The 15,669-nt window shown below is 34.9% G+C and overlaps 2 protein-coding genes and 1 long non-coding RNA gene across 4 annotated transcripts; 1 reads left to right on the top strand and 2 right to left on the bottom strand.

Moving 5' to 3' along the window:
• Positions 1-31: 31 nt before the first annotated feature.
• Positions 32-10,503, top strand: LOC124435132 (serine/threonine-protein kinase RIO1-like). The gene is made up of 21 exons (XM_046985082.1): positions 32-171; positions 533-591; positions 1,484-1,546; positions 1,665-1,708; positions 1,931-1,963; positions 2,042-2,087; positions 2,184-2,262; positions 2,510-2,552; positions 2,705-2,797; positions 3,191-3,241; positions 4,660-4,721; positions 4,799-4,879; positions 5,606-5,692; positions 5,766-5,903; positions 6,145-6,248; positions 7,550-7,656; positions 7,735-7,803; positions 8,643-8,735; positions 9,404-9,457; positions 9,961-10,296; positions 10,375-10,503. Exons 1-21 carry the CDS (start codon positions 110-112, stop codon positions 10,483-10,485), a joined length of 1,815 nt encoding a protein of 604 aa, XP_046841038.1. The 5' UTR covers positions 32-109; the 3' UTR covers positions 10,486-10,503.
• Positions 4,407-15,494, bottom strand: LOC124435168. 2 transcript variants are annotated; one of them, XR_006944989.1, is made up of 6 exons: positions 15,364-15,494; positions 15,052-15,298; positions 14,888-14,946; positions 14,724-14,782; positions 14,560-14,618; positions 4,407-4,417 (listed from the first exon to the last, which is right to left on the bottom strand). It is a non-coding gene; the product is annotated as an uncharacterized LOC124435168 (long non-coding RNA). The 2 variants fall into 2 exon arrangements; XR_006944988.1 differs by lacking the exon at positions 4,407-4,417 and adding an exon at positions 14,390-14,428.
• On the bottom strand, positions 10,815-13,065 carry LOC124435151 (calponin homology domain-containing protein DDB_G0272472-like). The gene is made up of 6 exons (XM_046985104.1): positions 13,025-13,065; positions 12,591-12,763; positions 12,329-12,489; positions 12,008-12,259; positions 11,669-11,896; positions 10,815-11,099 (listed from the first exon to the last, which is right to left on the bottom strand). Exons 1-6 carry the CDS (start codon positions 13,039-13,041, stop codon positions 10,860-10,862), a joined length of 1,071 nt encoding a protein of 356 aa, XP_046841060.1. The 5' UTR covers positions 13,042-13,065; the 3' UTR covers positions 10,815-10,859.
• Positions 15,495-15,669: the final 175 nt, after the last annotated feature.

The raw sequence follows: 15,669 nt of genomic DNA, 5'->3' as shown, positions 1-15,669 counted from the left end.
TGAACAACTACCAGGGGGGAGGCTTTCAAAAAAGTTATACTTACTACCGACGCCCCCCTTAAATAACCGCTGTGATTTCAAGGTTTGCTCGCGGACTCCATTCAACAACATGGCGAACGTCGAAAGAGTTGTAGATTTGGTCGAAGGTCAATTTGATGATGCTGATTTGAGGTAAGATAGAATTTTTGAGCCTTCAGTACGTATGTTTTCAACATCACTCTTATGTGTAGCAAGAAATTATGAAAAAGAAATGTGTGCTTGTTCGTGTTCAATGATTTTTTATGATTTTTTGTGTGCACCACGTGGACGGGACATTGTGTTCTACACAGTGGTAAAGCCAGCTCGTTTTTGCTCTTTTGTATTTAATCGTTGGAAACACAATGGATGGAATCAGTTTTCTAAGAAAATGAATAATAATTTTGCTGAAAAATTTTCATTTGCATTTGCTGAAAAATTTGTAAAAGTAATGATAAGGCTGGCTTCACCACAGGTTATGTATATCTGTAATAAGCGTTATTTTCTGATGTTTTAGTGACGATAATGAAGACAGCATAATTTATTTTGACTACACTCCAAGACAAGATGCTGAAGGTAGGCTGAACAAATCAGGAGGATAAGTTATTCACTTTCATGTGCAAAATACGGATGGAGTGTTTTCACTGATGACCTGTAAATGTCCCAAAATTCTGTAGTTACAATGGAGGCCAGCTGCCGTAATGAAAGGTGGCAAAACTGATGTTATTTTCAACAAATATCTGCTTCTTCTGCATTGATAAACAGTTAAAGAGTCAATCGTCTAGTTTTGGTATTTAAAACGTTTTATGGTATTTTTTTTGAAACTTTCTTTTAACGTGTTTTTGATTGAAAGTTTTCATTTTTGCCACCTTTTGAGCTGGCTGCCATCCTTGCCTTGTCTATTGATTGATAAATTCACCATCAGTGATGTTCGGTAGAGAAACCTATCCATACAGTAAAAAGAATTTGTGTTGATTTTATGGCCTTTCATCCAGTGCTGTAGAACTAAGTTTATCAGGTGAAGGCTCTCTTGACGAAGCTGAAGCCATGAAATTATGAGAAATTACCCATTTCAAAGGTAGAAGGGGAGCTCCTCCCCCTTCTGCCCCACTTCTACAGCACTGGTTTCATGTAACAATGTTTTGAAGTAACCTAACAACATGGCCTCTTTGATATCACATGAAAATTCACAATTGCCAACCCATATTTAGTCCTGCTACGTAAATTTTTGTGTGTTCACTCACTATGAAAATAATGTATTTCATAAGAAGCGAATGATGATAATGATGTGAAATTAACATAGCAAATCTAAAACTTGCAGAATGGCTATGCCACTGTTAACAAGTGCTTCAAATTACATTAAGTCCTCTTCAAAAAGCTTTGCTTGCTTATGTGTACTGCACAGGGTGTTGCTTTGTTAAAAACTATTGAATTTGATTCTAATGTTTGTGGCATAATCATGCTACAGGTAATTTGGAGGATATTCATCCCGAAGACAATGAAGACTGGTCCTGGGAGGAAGAAAATGGAGGTGAATGGTTATGAGAGTTTAGCGCAAGTGTGATTTAAAATTATTTTTTGTATAGTACATGTAATTTAATGTACAATAATGAAGACTGTAAACATTTGTTTGAAAATCTGTGTTTTAGACATGATTAAGACTTTCAATGGAAGCAAAAATCGAGTGACTATGGTATACTTATGTGTTTTTGTGGAATTAAAATATTCAAGCAAGTGTTTTCAAGAGATTTTTATCATTCTTGATGTACTAGGAAATTTCTTAGAGTTTAAAATGAAGCAGAGATAATATGTCTGTAAATTTGGCTTTATTTTTCACAGCTGTCTTTGAATGATGGCACTGTACCTTGTAATGATGTTTTATGTTTCATAAATTATCATTTTCCATGATTTTCAGAGTGGAAATAGATGTCAAAATCAATCTTTCCAGGTGATTAAAATAATGTTTTTGCTTTTGCTGTTCTAAAAGAACAGAAGATTAAAGTTGGAAATTCTATTTCTCTTCCAGCCAAATGAGAAAGCTTGGCAAAAATTCAACAACAAAATACGAATAGGTTTCAGCTCGTTTCTTTTTTGTTAAGTGGATGTACCGCACACTGCTTTAACTCGTACATTCACGAAAACAAAACCTAATTATTGATATTATTTAGAAAAATACGAGGGTCCTCCACTGCCTAATACGACCGCAAATATTTTGATTGAATCAGAAAAAAGACGCGAGAACGACAGGTAGGTATTTATATTAAAAACATCGCACGCCATTCTTAAAATTATTTTTTCGACGCCATTTTTTAAATTATTTTCGATGCCATTTGCTATCTTCGTCAATACAGAGAGCTTTGTTACGTGGAAAAGCCAATTTTTGTGAAAGGTTTTGTCTTGTGATCGTACGCAATAAGTGATATCTTCTTTCTTTAAAACAAAAAATGTCACTTCCGGCCTTTAAACGTGTTTAACTTCAGAAACTATTTTTTAGAATCCGTGTAAAAGACAAGTCTGATAGAGCTACCATAGAACAGGTTTGCGATTACTAAGCTCCGACAAAATCATCCTTTTTTTAACTTTTACGCAGATTAAGTAAAAATGTCTTGTTCTGTTTTTACTTACAATTTCTGACGTTCGTGAAAAGCAGTCGTTTGATACAAATGAACATGCCATTTTTCATTTTAAGGTTTTGGATCCGAAAACTCGCATGATTATCTTCAAGTTGCTTTCTCGTAATTTTATCTCGGAGATAAACGGCTGCATCAGTACTGGCAAAGAGGTAACGCTTATAACCAAGCGTGTTAAAATCAATCGTGTTAAAATCTAATGTGTTAAAATCTATATCGTGTTAAAATCCATCGTGTTAAAATATAATGTGTTAAATCTATATCGTGTTAAAACCAAGCGTGTTAAAATCCATCGTGTTAAAATCAAATGTGTTAAAATCTATATCGTGTTAAAACCAAGCGTGTTAAAATCCATCGTGTTAAAATCTAATTTGTTAAAATCTATATCGTGTTAAAACATATAATGTTAAGACCTGTAGATGTTCAGAGGTCGACTTCATGTTTTTGTGCTTCATTTTTGTGATGTTTTTCTTGTTAGCCTTCAATGACGAGGAAAGTCAAACAAAAAAATAAAATCCTTTTTTTTTCATATATTCCTACCCTAGGCTAACGTTTATCATGCTTCAGCCAAGGAAGACAAAGAACGCGCTGTGAAGGTATTGAAATGGTTGATATTTTTGGCTCGCAAAGGTTCGAGACCCTTTTCTTTTAGATTGTTGTCTCCACAAGTTAAGTTGTTATAAAGAAGATATACGTTATCATACTGTTGTCTTACATACAACACGACAAGTTAAGTTGTTATAAAGAAGATATACGTTATCTTACTGTTGCCTTACATACAACACGACAAGTTAAGTTTTTATAAAGAAGATATACGTTATCATACTATTGTCTTACATACAACACGACAAGTTAAGTTTTTATAAAGAAGATATACGTTATCTTACCGTTGTCTTACATACAACACGACAAGTTAAGTTTTTATAAAGAAGATATACGTTATCATACTGTTGTCTTACATACAGCACGACATGTTAAGTTTTTATAAAGAAGATATACGTTATCTTACCGTTGTCTTACATACAGCACGACATGTTAAGTTTTTACAAAGAAGATATACGTTATCATACAGTTGTCTTACATACAACACGACAAGTTAAGTTTTTATAAAGAAGATATACGTTATCATACCGTTGTCTTACATACAACACGACAAGTTGAGTTTTTATAAAGAAGATATACGTTATCATACTGTTGTCTTACATACAACACGACAAGTTAAGTTTTTATAAAGAAGATATACGTTATCTTACAGTTGTCTTACATACCACACGACAAGTTAAGTTTTTATAAAGAAGATATACGTTATCTTACTGTTGTCTTACATACAACACGACAAGTTGAGTTTTTATAAAGAAGATATACGTTATCATACTGTTGTCTTACATACAACACGACAAGTTAAGTTTTTATAAAGAAGATATACGTTATCTTACTGTTGTCTTACATACAACACGACAAGTTAAGTTTTTATAAAGAAGATATACGTTATCTTACTGTTGTCTTACATACAACATAAAAAATTGCGTTTGTAAAGAAAAGACGAGTATCTCGCTTCTGTAAGAACTGAACTATCAATATCATCTGAAATCCTGTCTTTTGATACGTTTTCTTTAAAGTGAATGGTTTGAACCCGGAAGTATCGTTACATGTTTGTAGATGTGGATCGTCTGGGTTGCTGTAGTCCTGGGAACGACTGTGGATGGTGTTGTTGACTCACAAGACTGATGTTTTAACATCCTTAGTGGTAGTCATCTCGAGATGGGAAATGACTATTTTTTAATAACAGCATTAACACCTACAGTCATTCTCAAGATAGCGCTAATCTGGACGATCTACATGTGCAAAAGTTTGTCTTTCCTTTATAAAGATATCAAAAGTATCTCGCTTTCTAGCACTGATTTATCATAGTTATCTGAAATCTAATCTTGAGATACCATTCCCGCGTAGCCATAACTCTTCAATGTTTTCATATAAATGATTTTTCTACTTTTTTTTTTGCACAACGATAAAGGTTTACAAAACGTCCATTTTGGTCTTTAAAGATCGCGACAAATACGTTACGGGTGAATTCAGGTTAGGTCTAACGAAGAAAACATCGGGGAGAAGTTTTTGAAAATGATTTAATGTGTTGGAGTGATTTTTGTTGCCAGGTTTCGACACGGTTACTGTCGTCATAATCCCAGAAAGATGGTACGAACATGGGCGGAGAAAGAAATGAGAAATCTTACAAGGTATAATATGTTTGACGTGTGGATGGAAGGACAATGAAATTGATGCGTATTTGCGTGCCGTGTTTATCTCTGTTTTGTACTGTCTGTAATGCTACTCATAACTTCCAACTTAGGGAGTGTTTACATGATTCCGGCTAGCCGGGATTTAGTGAAGCAGCGTTAAATGATTTCGAGGCATCGGAGGGGGTAAAACTTCAAGCGTAAAAATTATACAACTGTTTGTTAAGCGTCACGAGTCGTTGCTGTTGTAATTTTTAAATTTCGCCGGATTTGTTGTTGTATGATTTTAAATGTTTTGCGTTTAGTTATTAAATCTGAGTCTTGAAATTGCTCAAGTGGATTTATCTGATGATAAGTATTGAAGTAAATGGTTTGAACCCGGGAGTATCGTTACATGTTTGTAAATGTAGATCGTCCAGGTTGGTATAGTCCTGAGAAGGACTGTTTTTGTTGTTGTTGACTGACGTTTCGACAACCTTAGCGGTAGTCAACTTCAGAGTAAAAAAAAAAAAGAATTGAAATGAATGAAAAAAAAAATTATTTTTTTTTGACTTATAAGATGACTACCGCTAAGGTTGTCGAAACGTCAGTCAACGACAACAAAAACAGTCCTCAGGACTTTACCAACCTGGACAATCTACATTTACAAACATATAGTGATAAGTATTGAATCACTGCTACCCGGGCTCATGTAATCAAGCACGTCTTATACATTAATTATAATAGATTATACAATGGCGGAGTGCCCTGTCCTCAACCTATACTACTGCGAAGCCATGTACTTCTCATGGAGTTTCTCGGGACAAACGGAAGGTATTTTCAAATATATCTTGACAACGCTCAACATTATATTTACTGTGTTGTAATTTTAGACTTTTTAATGTAGACCTTCACCACTTCTCAAGGATGTAAATCTGACCGAATCAAAAGCAAGAGAATTGTATTTACAATGTGTAAGGATCACACGGGATATTTACTGGAAAGCCAAACTTATCCACGCCGATCTTAGCGAGTTTAATATGATGTAAGGGTACACATGTATCTTAAAGGATATTGGGATGAAAACGTCTTTTATGAATGGTGTTTGAATCCATGCATCCATCCATCCATCCATCCATACATCCATCCATCCATTTATTCATCCATCCATTAAAGGTCCCTAACTCACTGCAAGCAATGCGCTGCAACCACTAATATATATGTAGTATACAAGAAAAAGCTACTTTACATCAAATTTTGAACCTTTTCCAATTTTTTTCTTCAAGCTATCACAACGACGGTATTTTTATCATCGACGTTTCGCAATCAGTTGAACATGATCATCCTCGAGCCTTGGAATTTTTACGTAAAGATTGCACCAATATAGCTGGTAAATTGTAGTATATACACCTTAATATATGTTTAAAGATTGGTATTCCAGGCATTATAATGTTTAAAAATAAAAATTTCTCCGGATTTTGTAAATAATTTTATTGAGCTTTCGAGTCTTTGCTTTCGAGTCGTTGCTTTATCATCATTCTGATGAAGGCTCGAAGCAACGAGTCGAAAGCTCAATAAAATTATTTACAAAATCCGGAGAAATTTTTATTTTAAACACCTTAATATGTATAGACTATATGATAGCGTGTGTGGATTTATTGAATCATACTAGTATTGAAGTTTTTACGTAAAGATTGCACCAATATAGGTGGTATGTGTAGACTACATGGAGTTTACCTAAATAATTCCCGCTTTAAAAATGCCCTTGTATTCAAGGGCCCGAAGGTTCAAAAATCTCCTCAATACTGTTTTGCCTTCTTAGAAAATCGAACTACTCCATGGTCTATTTAAAACATTAAAGGTGCCTTCGCTGTTTGATTGAAAAGTCTTCCAGTTGGAGGGTCACTAAAAGGGATTATCCTTGATGGATTTTCCCCGCTTTCCTTTTTCTATCTTAAGGGCTGTTTACATAAGCCCGGTAACCGGGATTCAGCGAGGCGAGAAATGATTTTGAGTCATTGAAAGGAGTAAAAACTTTAAGCGCGAAACTTTCAACCTTTTCTTACAAGTGTCATATGTCACTTTAGTCGTAATTTTGAAATCATTTTAAAGGTTTTGTGAATGTGCGAAGTCAGAGCATAGAGAAATTGCTCAAATAAGTTTTTTGTTGTGAAGTGTTTGATCTTTTCCATTTGCCAAAAAGATATAACGCTTAGCTGAACCAGGCTATCGGACCGATGTAATCAGGTCCTTAGAGAGTGGCTCGTGTTCACCAAAACAAGGATCGTAAATGCAAACTTATTTCTTAAAGATGGACTTCAAAATAGCAAATACCATGGTGAATGGTGATAATAACAATGTAATAGTTCTTAAAAGAACTGTTTTAACCAGAACACTAACCCAACAATTCAAAGGAACCGTTATTTACAGCTAGAAAGAGACACTATGCATTTCGGCAGACTACTCGTGGCAGACTTTCGGCAGACTAAATGCATAGTGTCTCTTTCTAGCTGTAAATAACGGTTCCTGTGAATTGTTGGGTTAGTGTTCTGGTTAAAACAGTTCTTTTAAGTACTATTACATTGTTATTATCACCATTCACCATGGTATTTTCTATTTTAAAATCCATCTTTAAGTTTGTCACCACGACAGTCTCTGTTTCAAAATTTATTTCTCCATTTCATTTAATAGATTTTTTCCGTAAGAAAGGTGTTTGTGTGATGACAGTACGAGAGACGTTCGATTTTGTCACGGATCCCAACATCAACGATGACAACATCGAGGAATATTTGGAAGAGGTACTTAAAAGTTTTTTATCGTGTATTTTTCTTTATGCTTTCTCCATTTGAACATTATTTTATGAACACAAATTATAGGCTCAAAAAATCGTGTTATCTCGCTCGAAGAAAAGCAAAAACGACGCCGAAGAAGACATTAAAGAGGAGGTGAAGTACTTTTGCTAATACCGAGTGTATGACCTACTACAGAATGTACTTTCAACCATCTTCCACTAGTACTGATATTATAGAATATCTTTTTCTACAGCTTGTACTCTTAACCATCTTCTACCAGTATTGAGTACTTGATCCCTTTCTACTACAGCATGTAGTCTTAACCATCTTCTACCAGTATTGAGTACTTGATCCCTTTCTACTACAGTAAATAGTCTTAACCATCTTCTACCAGTACTCATTATATAATCCCTTTCTACTACAGCATGTAGTCTTAACCATCTTCCACCAGTATTGAGTACTTGATCCCTTTCTACTACGGCATGTAGTCTTAACCATCTTCTACCAGTATTGCGTACTTGATCCCTTTCTACTACGGCATGTAGTCTTAACCATCTTCTACCAGTATTGCGTACTTGATCCCTTTCTACTACGGCATGTAGTCTTAACCATCTTCTACCAGTATTGAGTTTGATCCCTTTCTACTACGGCATGTAGTCTTAACCATCTTCTACCAGTATTGCGTACTTGATCCCTTTCTACTACGGCATGTAGTCTTAACCATCTTCTACCAGTATTGCGTACTTGATCCCTTTCTACTACGGCATGTAGTCTTAACCATCTTCCACCAGTATTGAGTACTTGATCCCTTTCTACTACGGCATGTAGTCTTAACATCTTCCACCAGTATTGAGTACTTGATCCCTTTCTACTACGGCATGTAGTCTTAACCATCTTCCACCAGTATTGAGTACTTGATCCCTTTCTACTACAGCATGTAGTGTTAATTATCAAGATTTTCTATAATCCTACATATTGTTTCCATGATTTAGGTGTTTAAGAATGCATTCATTCCGAGAACTCTAGAAGCCGTCTTGGATTTTGAATACGACAGACAGAAAGCAAGGCAGGGACAAACTGATGACGTATGTGAATTTCAATCACGTGGTATCGTTATATGAAGGCCATTGAGAGGACAGTTCTTTTTTAGGGGGGAGGGGGAAGGGAGAGTCAGTGTGACTATACATGCATTTTATATCGGATTCGGTTGGTTTAGCGTAAACATTCCCCCCCTGTTCTGAACTTTGTAACTATATAAAGCAGGTGATAATTTCTTCAGACCAAGTCTTGTAAAAAAACAAAAAGAATGATAGCATAACGCTATAACCAACAACTACAAACAATAACGACCTTATGTAACAACATTTGAGAAATTGACCTTCCACTCCTCTTCCTTGTAAACCAGACAAGCTTGTCTGAAGTATAAACAGACAAGCTCGAATGTTCTCAAATGTTGTTAGATAAGGTCGTTATTGTTTGTAGTTGTTGGTTATAGCGCTGTGCTATCATTCTTTTTGTTTAATAACATTCCAACTATTTAACCTTGTAAAAAAGATCTGCACATATGTCTTAGCATACTTGCTTAATTCAAAACGAAATCTTGTGCGTTCCACAATGCAGTGAAGGCGATATTAATAGAGACCAAATTTTTTAGGCATTCAGGAAACATCCTGAAAAAAACCCCGCCCTTCCATTTGCTTAATAGCGCAAATTATAATTTACATAGATTTCATAAACTTTTTCTCTCACGTAGATACTATACAGAACACTTACAGGAATGAATGCAGATTTATCGGGCACTCAACAGGTAAAACGGTGTATTTTTGAAGCAATTATCAATGTAAAATAAAGACTTTATCAACAGATCTGGCTTTAATTAAGCAGTTCTTTTAAGAACTATTACTTTAGTATTTTCACCATTCACCATGTTGCTTGCTCTTGCTCTTTTTTTTTAAACAATTATCAATGTTTATAAGACATTTAAAATAAACGACAAATTTTTTTAAGGCAAACATGTTTCAGCATACTTTATGCCATCTTCAGTGCAAAGTAAATAAATACAGGAAGTTTACACGATGCTTTCAGCTTTATCACTATAACATATTATCATGTAAACTTCCTATATTTATTCACTTCGCACTGAAGATGACACAAAGTATGCCGAAACATTTTTGCTATAAAGAAATTTGTCTTCTATTTTAAATGTCTTATTAACATTGTGCTCTCACGAAATTATAAAAATTCTCAATGTAATAGTAAAATTAAGAAAGGAACATGTGTGTCTGCAAAAATTTCTTTCTGTTGTTTTAGGATCCTGTGCTGTTACATAAAGTGACCGATGCAGAAAAAGGAATTCTTGAAACAAGGAAATGTGAAAACGTCACAAAGGAATTTAACCATTTTGAACAGGAAACCAATACAGGAAAAAATATTCCTGAAACAAGGAACTTAGAGAATGTCAAAGCGGAGTATGATCTGCTTCAACATGTGACTGACACAGACGAAGGAATTTTTGACACGAGGAAATGCAACGACGTCAATAAGGATGATGACAGTGATTATGAACGTTCAACTACGACAGATGACGATGATGATAAAGAAAATGATTCAAATCTTACCAAAGAGGAAAGAAAACGACTAAGAAAAGTAGGATTATGTATTTACAACTTTGCATATGGCTTCGAGCTTTGAGAACTATTTTCAAGGTTAAATTTTATCATTTAGGAACACAAGAAGGAAGTAAAGGAAGCGAACAGAGAGAAACGAAAGACAAAGACTCCGAAACATGTTAAGAAACGCAAACAAAAGCTAGCTCAACTTAGGAAAGGAAAATAATAAATTTTATAGTTCTAATGCTGTTGAGCGTTGATATGGTTTACAAAACAAAATCAATATGGAGTATCTTCAAAAAACAAACGCGAGATGTCGTATTTTATAGTGTATTGAATACCAAGAAAAATAAATCTATATTCTCATATTAGTTTAACTACATCATGCCATCGATATAAACTAATAAACAATAAGAACTTCACTTCAATAATAGCATGCAAACAAACAAAATTGAAAATGATCTAATAAATGCACTGCTCAATAACATTTCATCAAAGACGCTTCATAATAACAAAACCATTAATACTTCTCTCTATGTACAACAAAGACAAATATTGACATGAATAACATTTGATTAGAATCTATTCCAGTGAAGATCGTCAACCTTGTATTCCTCTTGCTATATTTCTTTCCTCTTTCTTTAAACGAACCTCTTCTCTGTGTTCTTCTTCAGCACGAAGCCTCTCTCGTCTTGCATCGAGCTGTGCAATACGATTTTCGTGGTATTTCACCATTTTTTGCTGTGCTTTCTCTGCTTTCATGCGAATCTCTTGCACTATCTTCTCCTCGCTGATATGTTTAGCACGTTTAAGCTTTTCTTCCTCCGCTTCGAACTTTTCCTAAGAATTTTACCGTTTTAGATTTATACATCACCAAATATCGAAACCTCATGTAACTAAACCAACGTGAGCGTTATGAAGGGCATGGTTTCAAGCCTGGAGTATTGTTACATGTTTGTAGATTTAGATCAGCCATGCTAAAGCAGCCCGAGATGAACTGTTAGTTATAATGTTGACTTCTTCCTCTTTAGAGTCAAGTGACTTGAGATTGAATCTAAAGATGTCAAAACATCAGCCAACACGAACAGTTCTTCTCAGAACTGCTATAACCACGACGATCTACATCTACAAACACGTACAAGAATATCGGCCTTTATGATTTCAATAACCGTGTTCAAATCATCGTATTATAACACAAACTGGATTGATCGTTTAACAGATTGGCTTTCGCTTTAGTTATAGACAAATTAGGAATGTCAACATCATTATTTCCTACAAATTATTCACGAACTGGGCAAACATCAAGGAAAACGCACAGTTTGCGAAGAAATTTTTAGTTATGTTGTTGAACTTGACGCGTTTTGTTGTTTTCTAGTACAAATTACGATTATTCTTAAACTCACACTGACCTGGCGTAGTTTTTCTTGATATTCCAATAATTCCTTCGCAGTAAGAAACTTTTGCTGTGTTTTCTCCTCCAAGTCTTTGCATCTGCTTTGCTCGGCTTCTTCGCGAGCATTTTTTGCTATTTCGATTTTTTTGAACCTCGCTTGTTGAGTTTCTTTGATACCTTGAAGGATTGCCTCCCGATTCTCGGTCGAAATCTCAGTTTTGACAATTATTTTCTCTTCTGTTGCCTATAGATAACAAACATATTTCTCAGGCATAAAAATGAACTGATGAAGCAGAACTTTTGGACTTGAATAGCTATCAAGGGCAACCGATTCGTTGATGAAATGTTAAACCACCTTCACTAACAGTTCTTCTTTCTCCTGAACGAACTTTAAAACGTCTTTTAATCTTTCCTGTTTTGCTTGACGCTGTCTTTCAAGCTCCAATCTCGCTGCCTCCTGTTTTGCCTCGATGATCTTTCTCTTCTCTTCCAATTTCTCGGCAACTTCTTTAATCTTCGTTTCAACATGCTCGCTGCGAATATGATTGACCTTTTTCACATGCTCTATTTCTGCTGCGACCTTTTCACGTTTCTCGTCTACAAGAAGCTGAAAAAACCTCTGACAAGTCAAACACAACGCAAAAAATTTAATCCCAAAATAAAAACTGTCGCTTACATTTCGTCTGTGTGCAGCCTCTACTAATTTCTTGTCAACAATCTCTTTAGTGATTTCTTTTCCCGGCGATTCGATATTTGGCTTTCTTTCCGGCCCAATAGCAGGCTTTATAACAACCTCGTACGCTAAACCGCTTTCTTTTATCTCTTTAGTATTTGTCACTGAAAAAATTGAATATAAATAAGCAACTGTACATAAATACACGAACTGAAGCGTATCAGATATTTATACGGCACTTCACTAAAAAGAAATGATAACATACCTAAATCTTCTGCTATTTCTTCGTTAGATTTAGATGTACAATCGTTGAAACTTTCAGCAAGTGCGTTGTTTTTTTCGAGCAAAGAGGAATCGCCGTTCATTTTTTGGTCCGTTTCTATGATGAAGAAGCTCGATTCTTCTTGATACGAATCCGAAAACACCGACTTTGCCGTACTGTGGTAATGCCGTCGTACGAAATTACAAAACAAATAAGCTACTTCAAATATTTGTACTTTAAAAAATGAAAAAAGTACAACAACACAAAAGAAATTAGAAATGTCAAACCGAAGTTGCCGAAGTCATATCGCTATTTCAGTTCATTTTCATGCAAAAACAAGAGCTGAGCTGAAGCCGTTTTACAGATAAAAAAGAAATATGAGACTACTTGCATTATATATAATGTAGGTGAAGTAGAAAGGTGAAAATTTGCCGTACCTTTGTCTTTTACCCATGAAAATCGTTGCAAATGGCCGACGTCCTCTTTAAATCCATATTTAAATCACGAATGAAGTAAATTTTTATAAATACCGCGCGTAATTAGTCACGTGCTAAATGGCGCACGCCGATTGGACGATCGTGATTCAAAGTGCACAACCAAACGCGACCAAAATAAACATACAATGGTTGCCAAAAACGGAATGAAAATGGTCATTAATCTCTAGGGACCAACTCAACAATGGTGAAATCGGTCATGTTGATGTTCCAAAAACAGTACATTTTATAGGGCTTGATTACACGAGCCTGGTAACCGGGATTCAGCGAGGCGTGAAATGATTTTGGTAAATGGAAAAGATTAAATACTTCACAACAAAAAACTTATTTGAGCAATTTCTCTATGCTCTGATTTTGCAAATTAACGAAACCTTTCAAATGAAAATAAACAATTTAGCCTGATTTGAAAATTACGATTAATATGACATATGTTTGTAAATGTAGATCGTCCAGAGAAGGACTGTTTTTGTTGTTGTTGACTGACGTTTCGACAACCTTAGCGGTAGTCATCTTCAGAGTCGAATGAGTAGTAAATGACATATGACGTTTGTAAGAAAAGGCTGTAAGTTTTGCGCTTAAAGTTTTTACTCCTTTCGTTGACTCAAAATCATTTTACGCCCCGCTGAATCCCGGTTACCGGATTTATGTAAACAGCCCCTTAGTGGATATAAAATAACATTACCATTGCAAATTATCATTTATGCCCTTGCCTACGAGCACCACGTGACCCTATACATGCTACCGCACCCCAGCAAGATTAATCTTGCAGATTAATAGCAGATTAATCTTGCACCAAAAGATTACCCGATCCCAATCTTTCGCTTGGATAAAGCGGACTCCAACTAAGGTCTTTTACGATTGTCACGCAAATGCTTTATGAAAATTTGTGCAGCACATATCCAAAATAGGTGGCAGAAGCCTATTTTGGAAATGCACAAACTTTTGGCTGAATTTCTTTTTCTAAATTAGAGAGCGAGGGAACTCTCTAGTTTAGACAGAAACTCAGAAGAGAGATGGATGATTTTCACGAAGTAAATATTTAAATATTTAAATATTAAAATTTAAATATTTAAATATTTAAATTCATATATTTACTGGTCAACTGTCAAGAACCAAAATCAGTATCCAAATAAAAACCGAAATGCTTAGATTTTTAAGTAATTTTAGTATAAAAAGCAATAATTTAATAAACTAACTGAAGATGTCGGCTGGCCACGTCAAGTCACGCCATTCTGAAAAATTACAAAATAAAAAGAAGTTAATCAGTTGATAACAGGATAAAAACAAAACAAACATATACACACCTGTTTCTTCTTTGATTTTCTTCTTTATTTTCGTTCTTTGCATCTAAAAGAAGCCAAAGAAAAAAACAAACATATAAACTTCTGTCTTGATTTCCTTTTTTCATTTTCATGCTCCGCATCTAAAAAGAAAAGGCTAAAGAAAAAGTTATACACAAGTCAAAAACAAATACATACAACTCTGTCTTCTTCTTGATTTTCTCTTCATCTTCGTGCTCTGCGTGTGAAAGGAAAGGCTAAAGAAAAAGTTATAGACAAATCAAGCCTTTTGCACCATCAGGATCCTGTGGACCTGTATCTCTCGGGAAAAGTTGGAGGCAAGTTAAAAAACAAACACATACTCTTCTGTCTTCTTCTTGATTTTCTCTTCATCTTCGTGCTCTTCATCTTAAAGGAAAGGCTAAAGAAAAATTTATTGACAAATCAGGCCTTTTGCGCCATTAGGATCCTGTGGACCTGTATCTCTCGGGAAAAGTTGGAGGCAAGTTAAAAAACAAACACATACTCTTCTGTCTTCTTCTTGATTTTCTCTTCATCTTCGTGCTCTTCATCTTAAAGGAAAGGCTAAAGAAAAATTTATTGACAAATCAAGCCTTTTGCGCCATCAGGATCCTGTGGACCTGTATCTCTCGGGAAAAGTTGGAGGCAAGTTAAAAAACAAACACATACTCTTCTGTCTTCTTCTTGATCTTCTCTTCATCTTCGTGCTCCGTATCTGAAAGGAAAGACTAAAGAAAAAGTTAGAAGCAAGTAAAAAAAACAAAACACATAAACCTCTGTCTTATACTTGATCTTCTCCTCATCTTCATGCTCCGCATCTGAAAGAAAAGTCTAAAGAAAAAGTTAGAAGCTAGTCTAAAACAAAACACTTACACTTTATTATTTTGACTTTCCTCCTTATCCTCTTCCACCGTGTCTAAAAGAAACGACTAAATAACAAATTATTGGCAAAAGAACAAACAAACACAAACTGACATTTACCTCTGTCTTCCTCGAGAAGTTTGAGATGTTCGCCATAGCTCTGCATTTAAAAACTTAACAAGTTAGCGATTGAACAAATGCAAAGAAACACATACCAATTCCTTTTTCTTGTGTTCTCCTCTGTTGTTGTCTATAATTGCAAAAATAATTGCTAAATTAAAATCACGTAAAGCCATCAGACCTCGTGTATTTCGCCTTAATGGCGTACATGTTCATGTCAAAAAAGTGCTTGCAAAAGATCAATAAACATTTCAGTAATAATTATTCTGCGAAATTTTGTTTTGTAAAGAAAGACAAGCGAGATTT

Source organism: Xenia sp. Carnegie-2017, unplaced genomic scaffold, assembly GCF_021976095.1.
Source record: "Xenia sp. Carnegie-2017 unplaced genomic scaffold, XeniaSp_v1 HiC_scaffold_1, whole genome shotgun sequence".
Taxonomy (NCBI): domain Eukaryota; kingdom Metazoa; phylum Cnidaria; class Anthozoa; order Malacalcyonacea; family Xeniidae; genus Xenia; species Xenia sp. Carnegie-2017.
The sequence above is the reverse complement of the archived record's forward strand: the minus strand, read 5'-3'. Positions and strand labels throughout refer to the sequence as shown.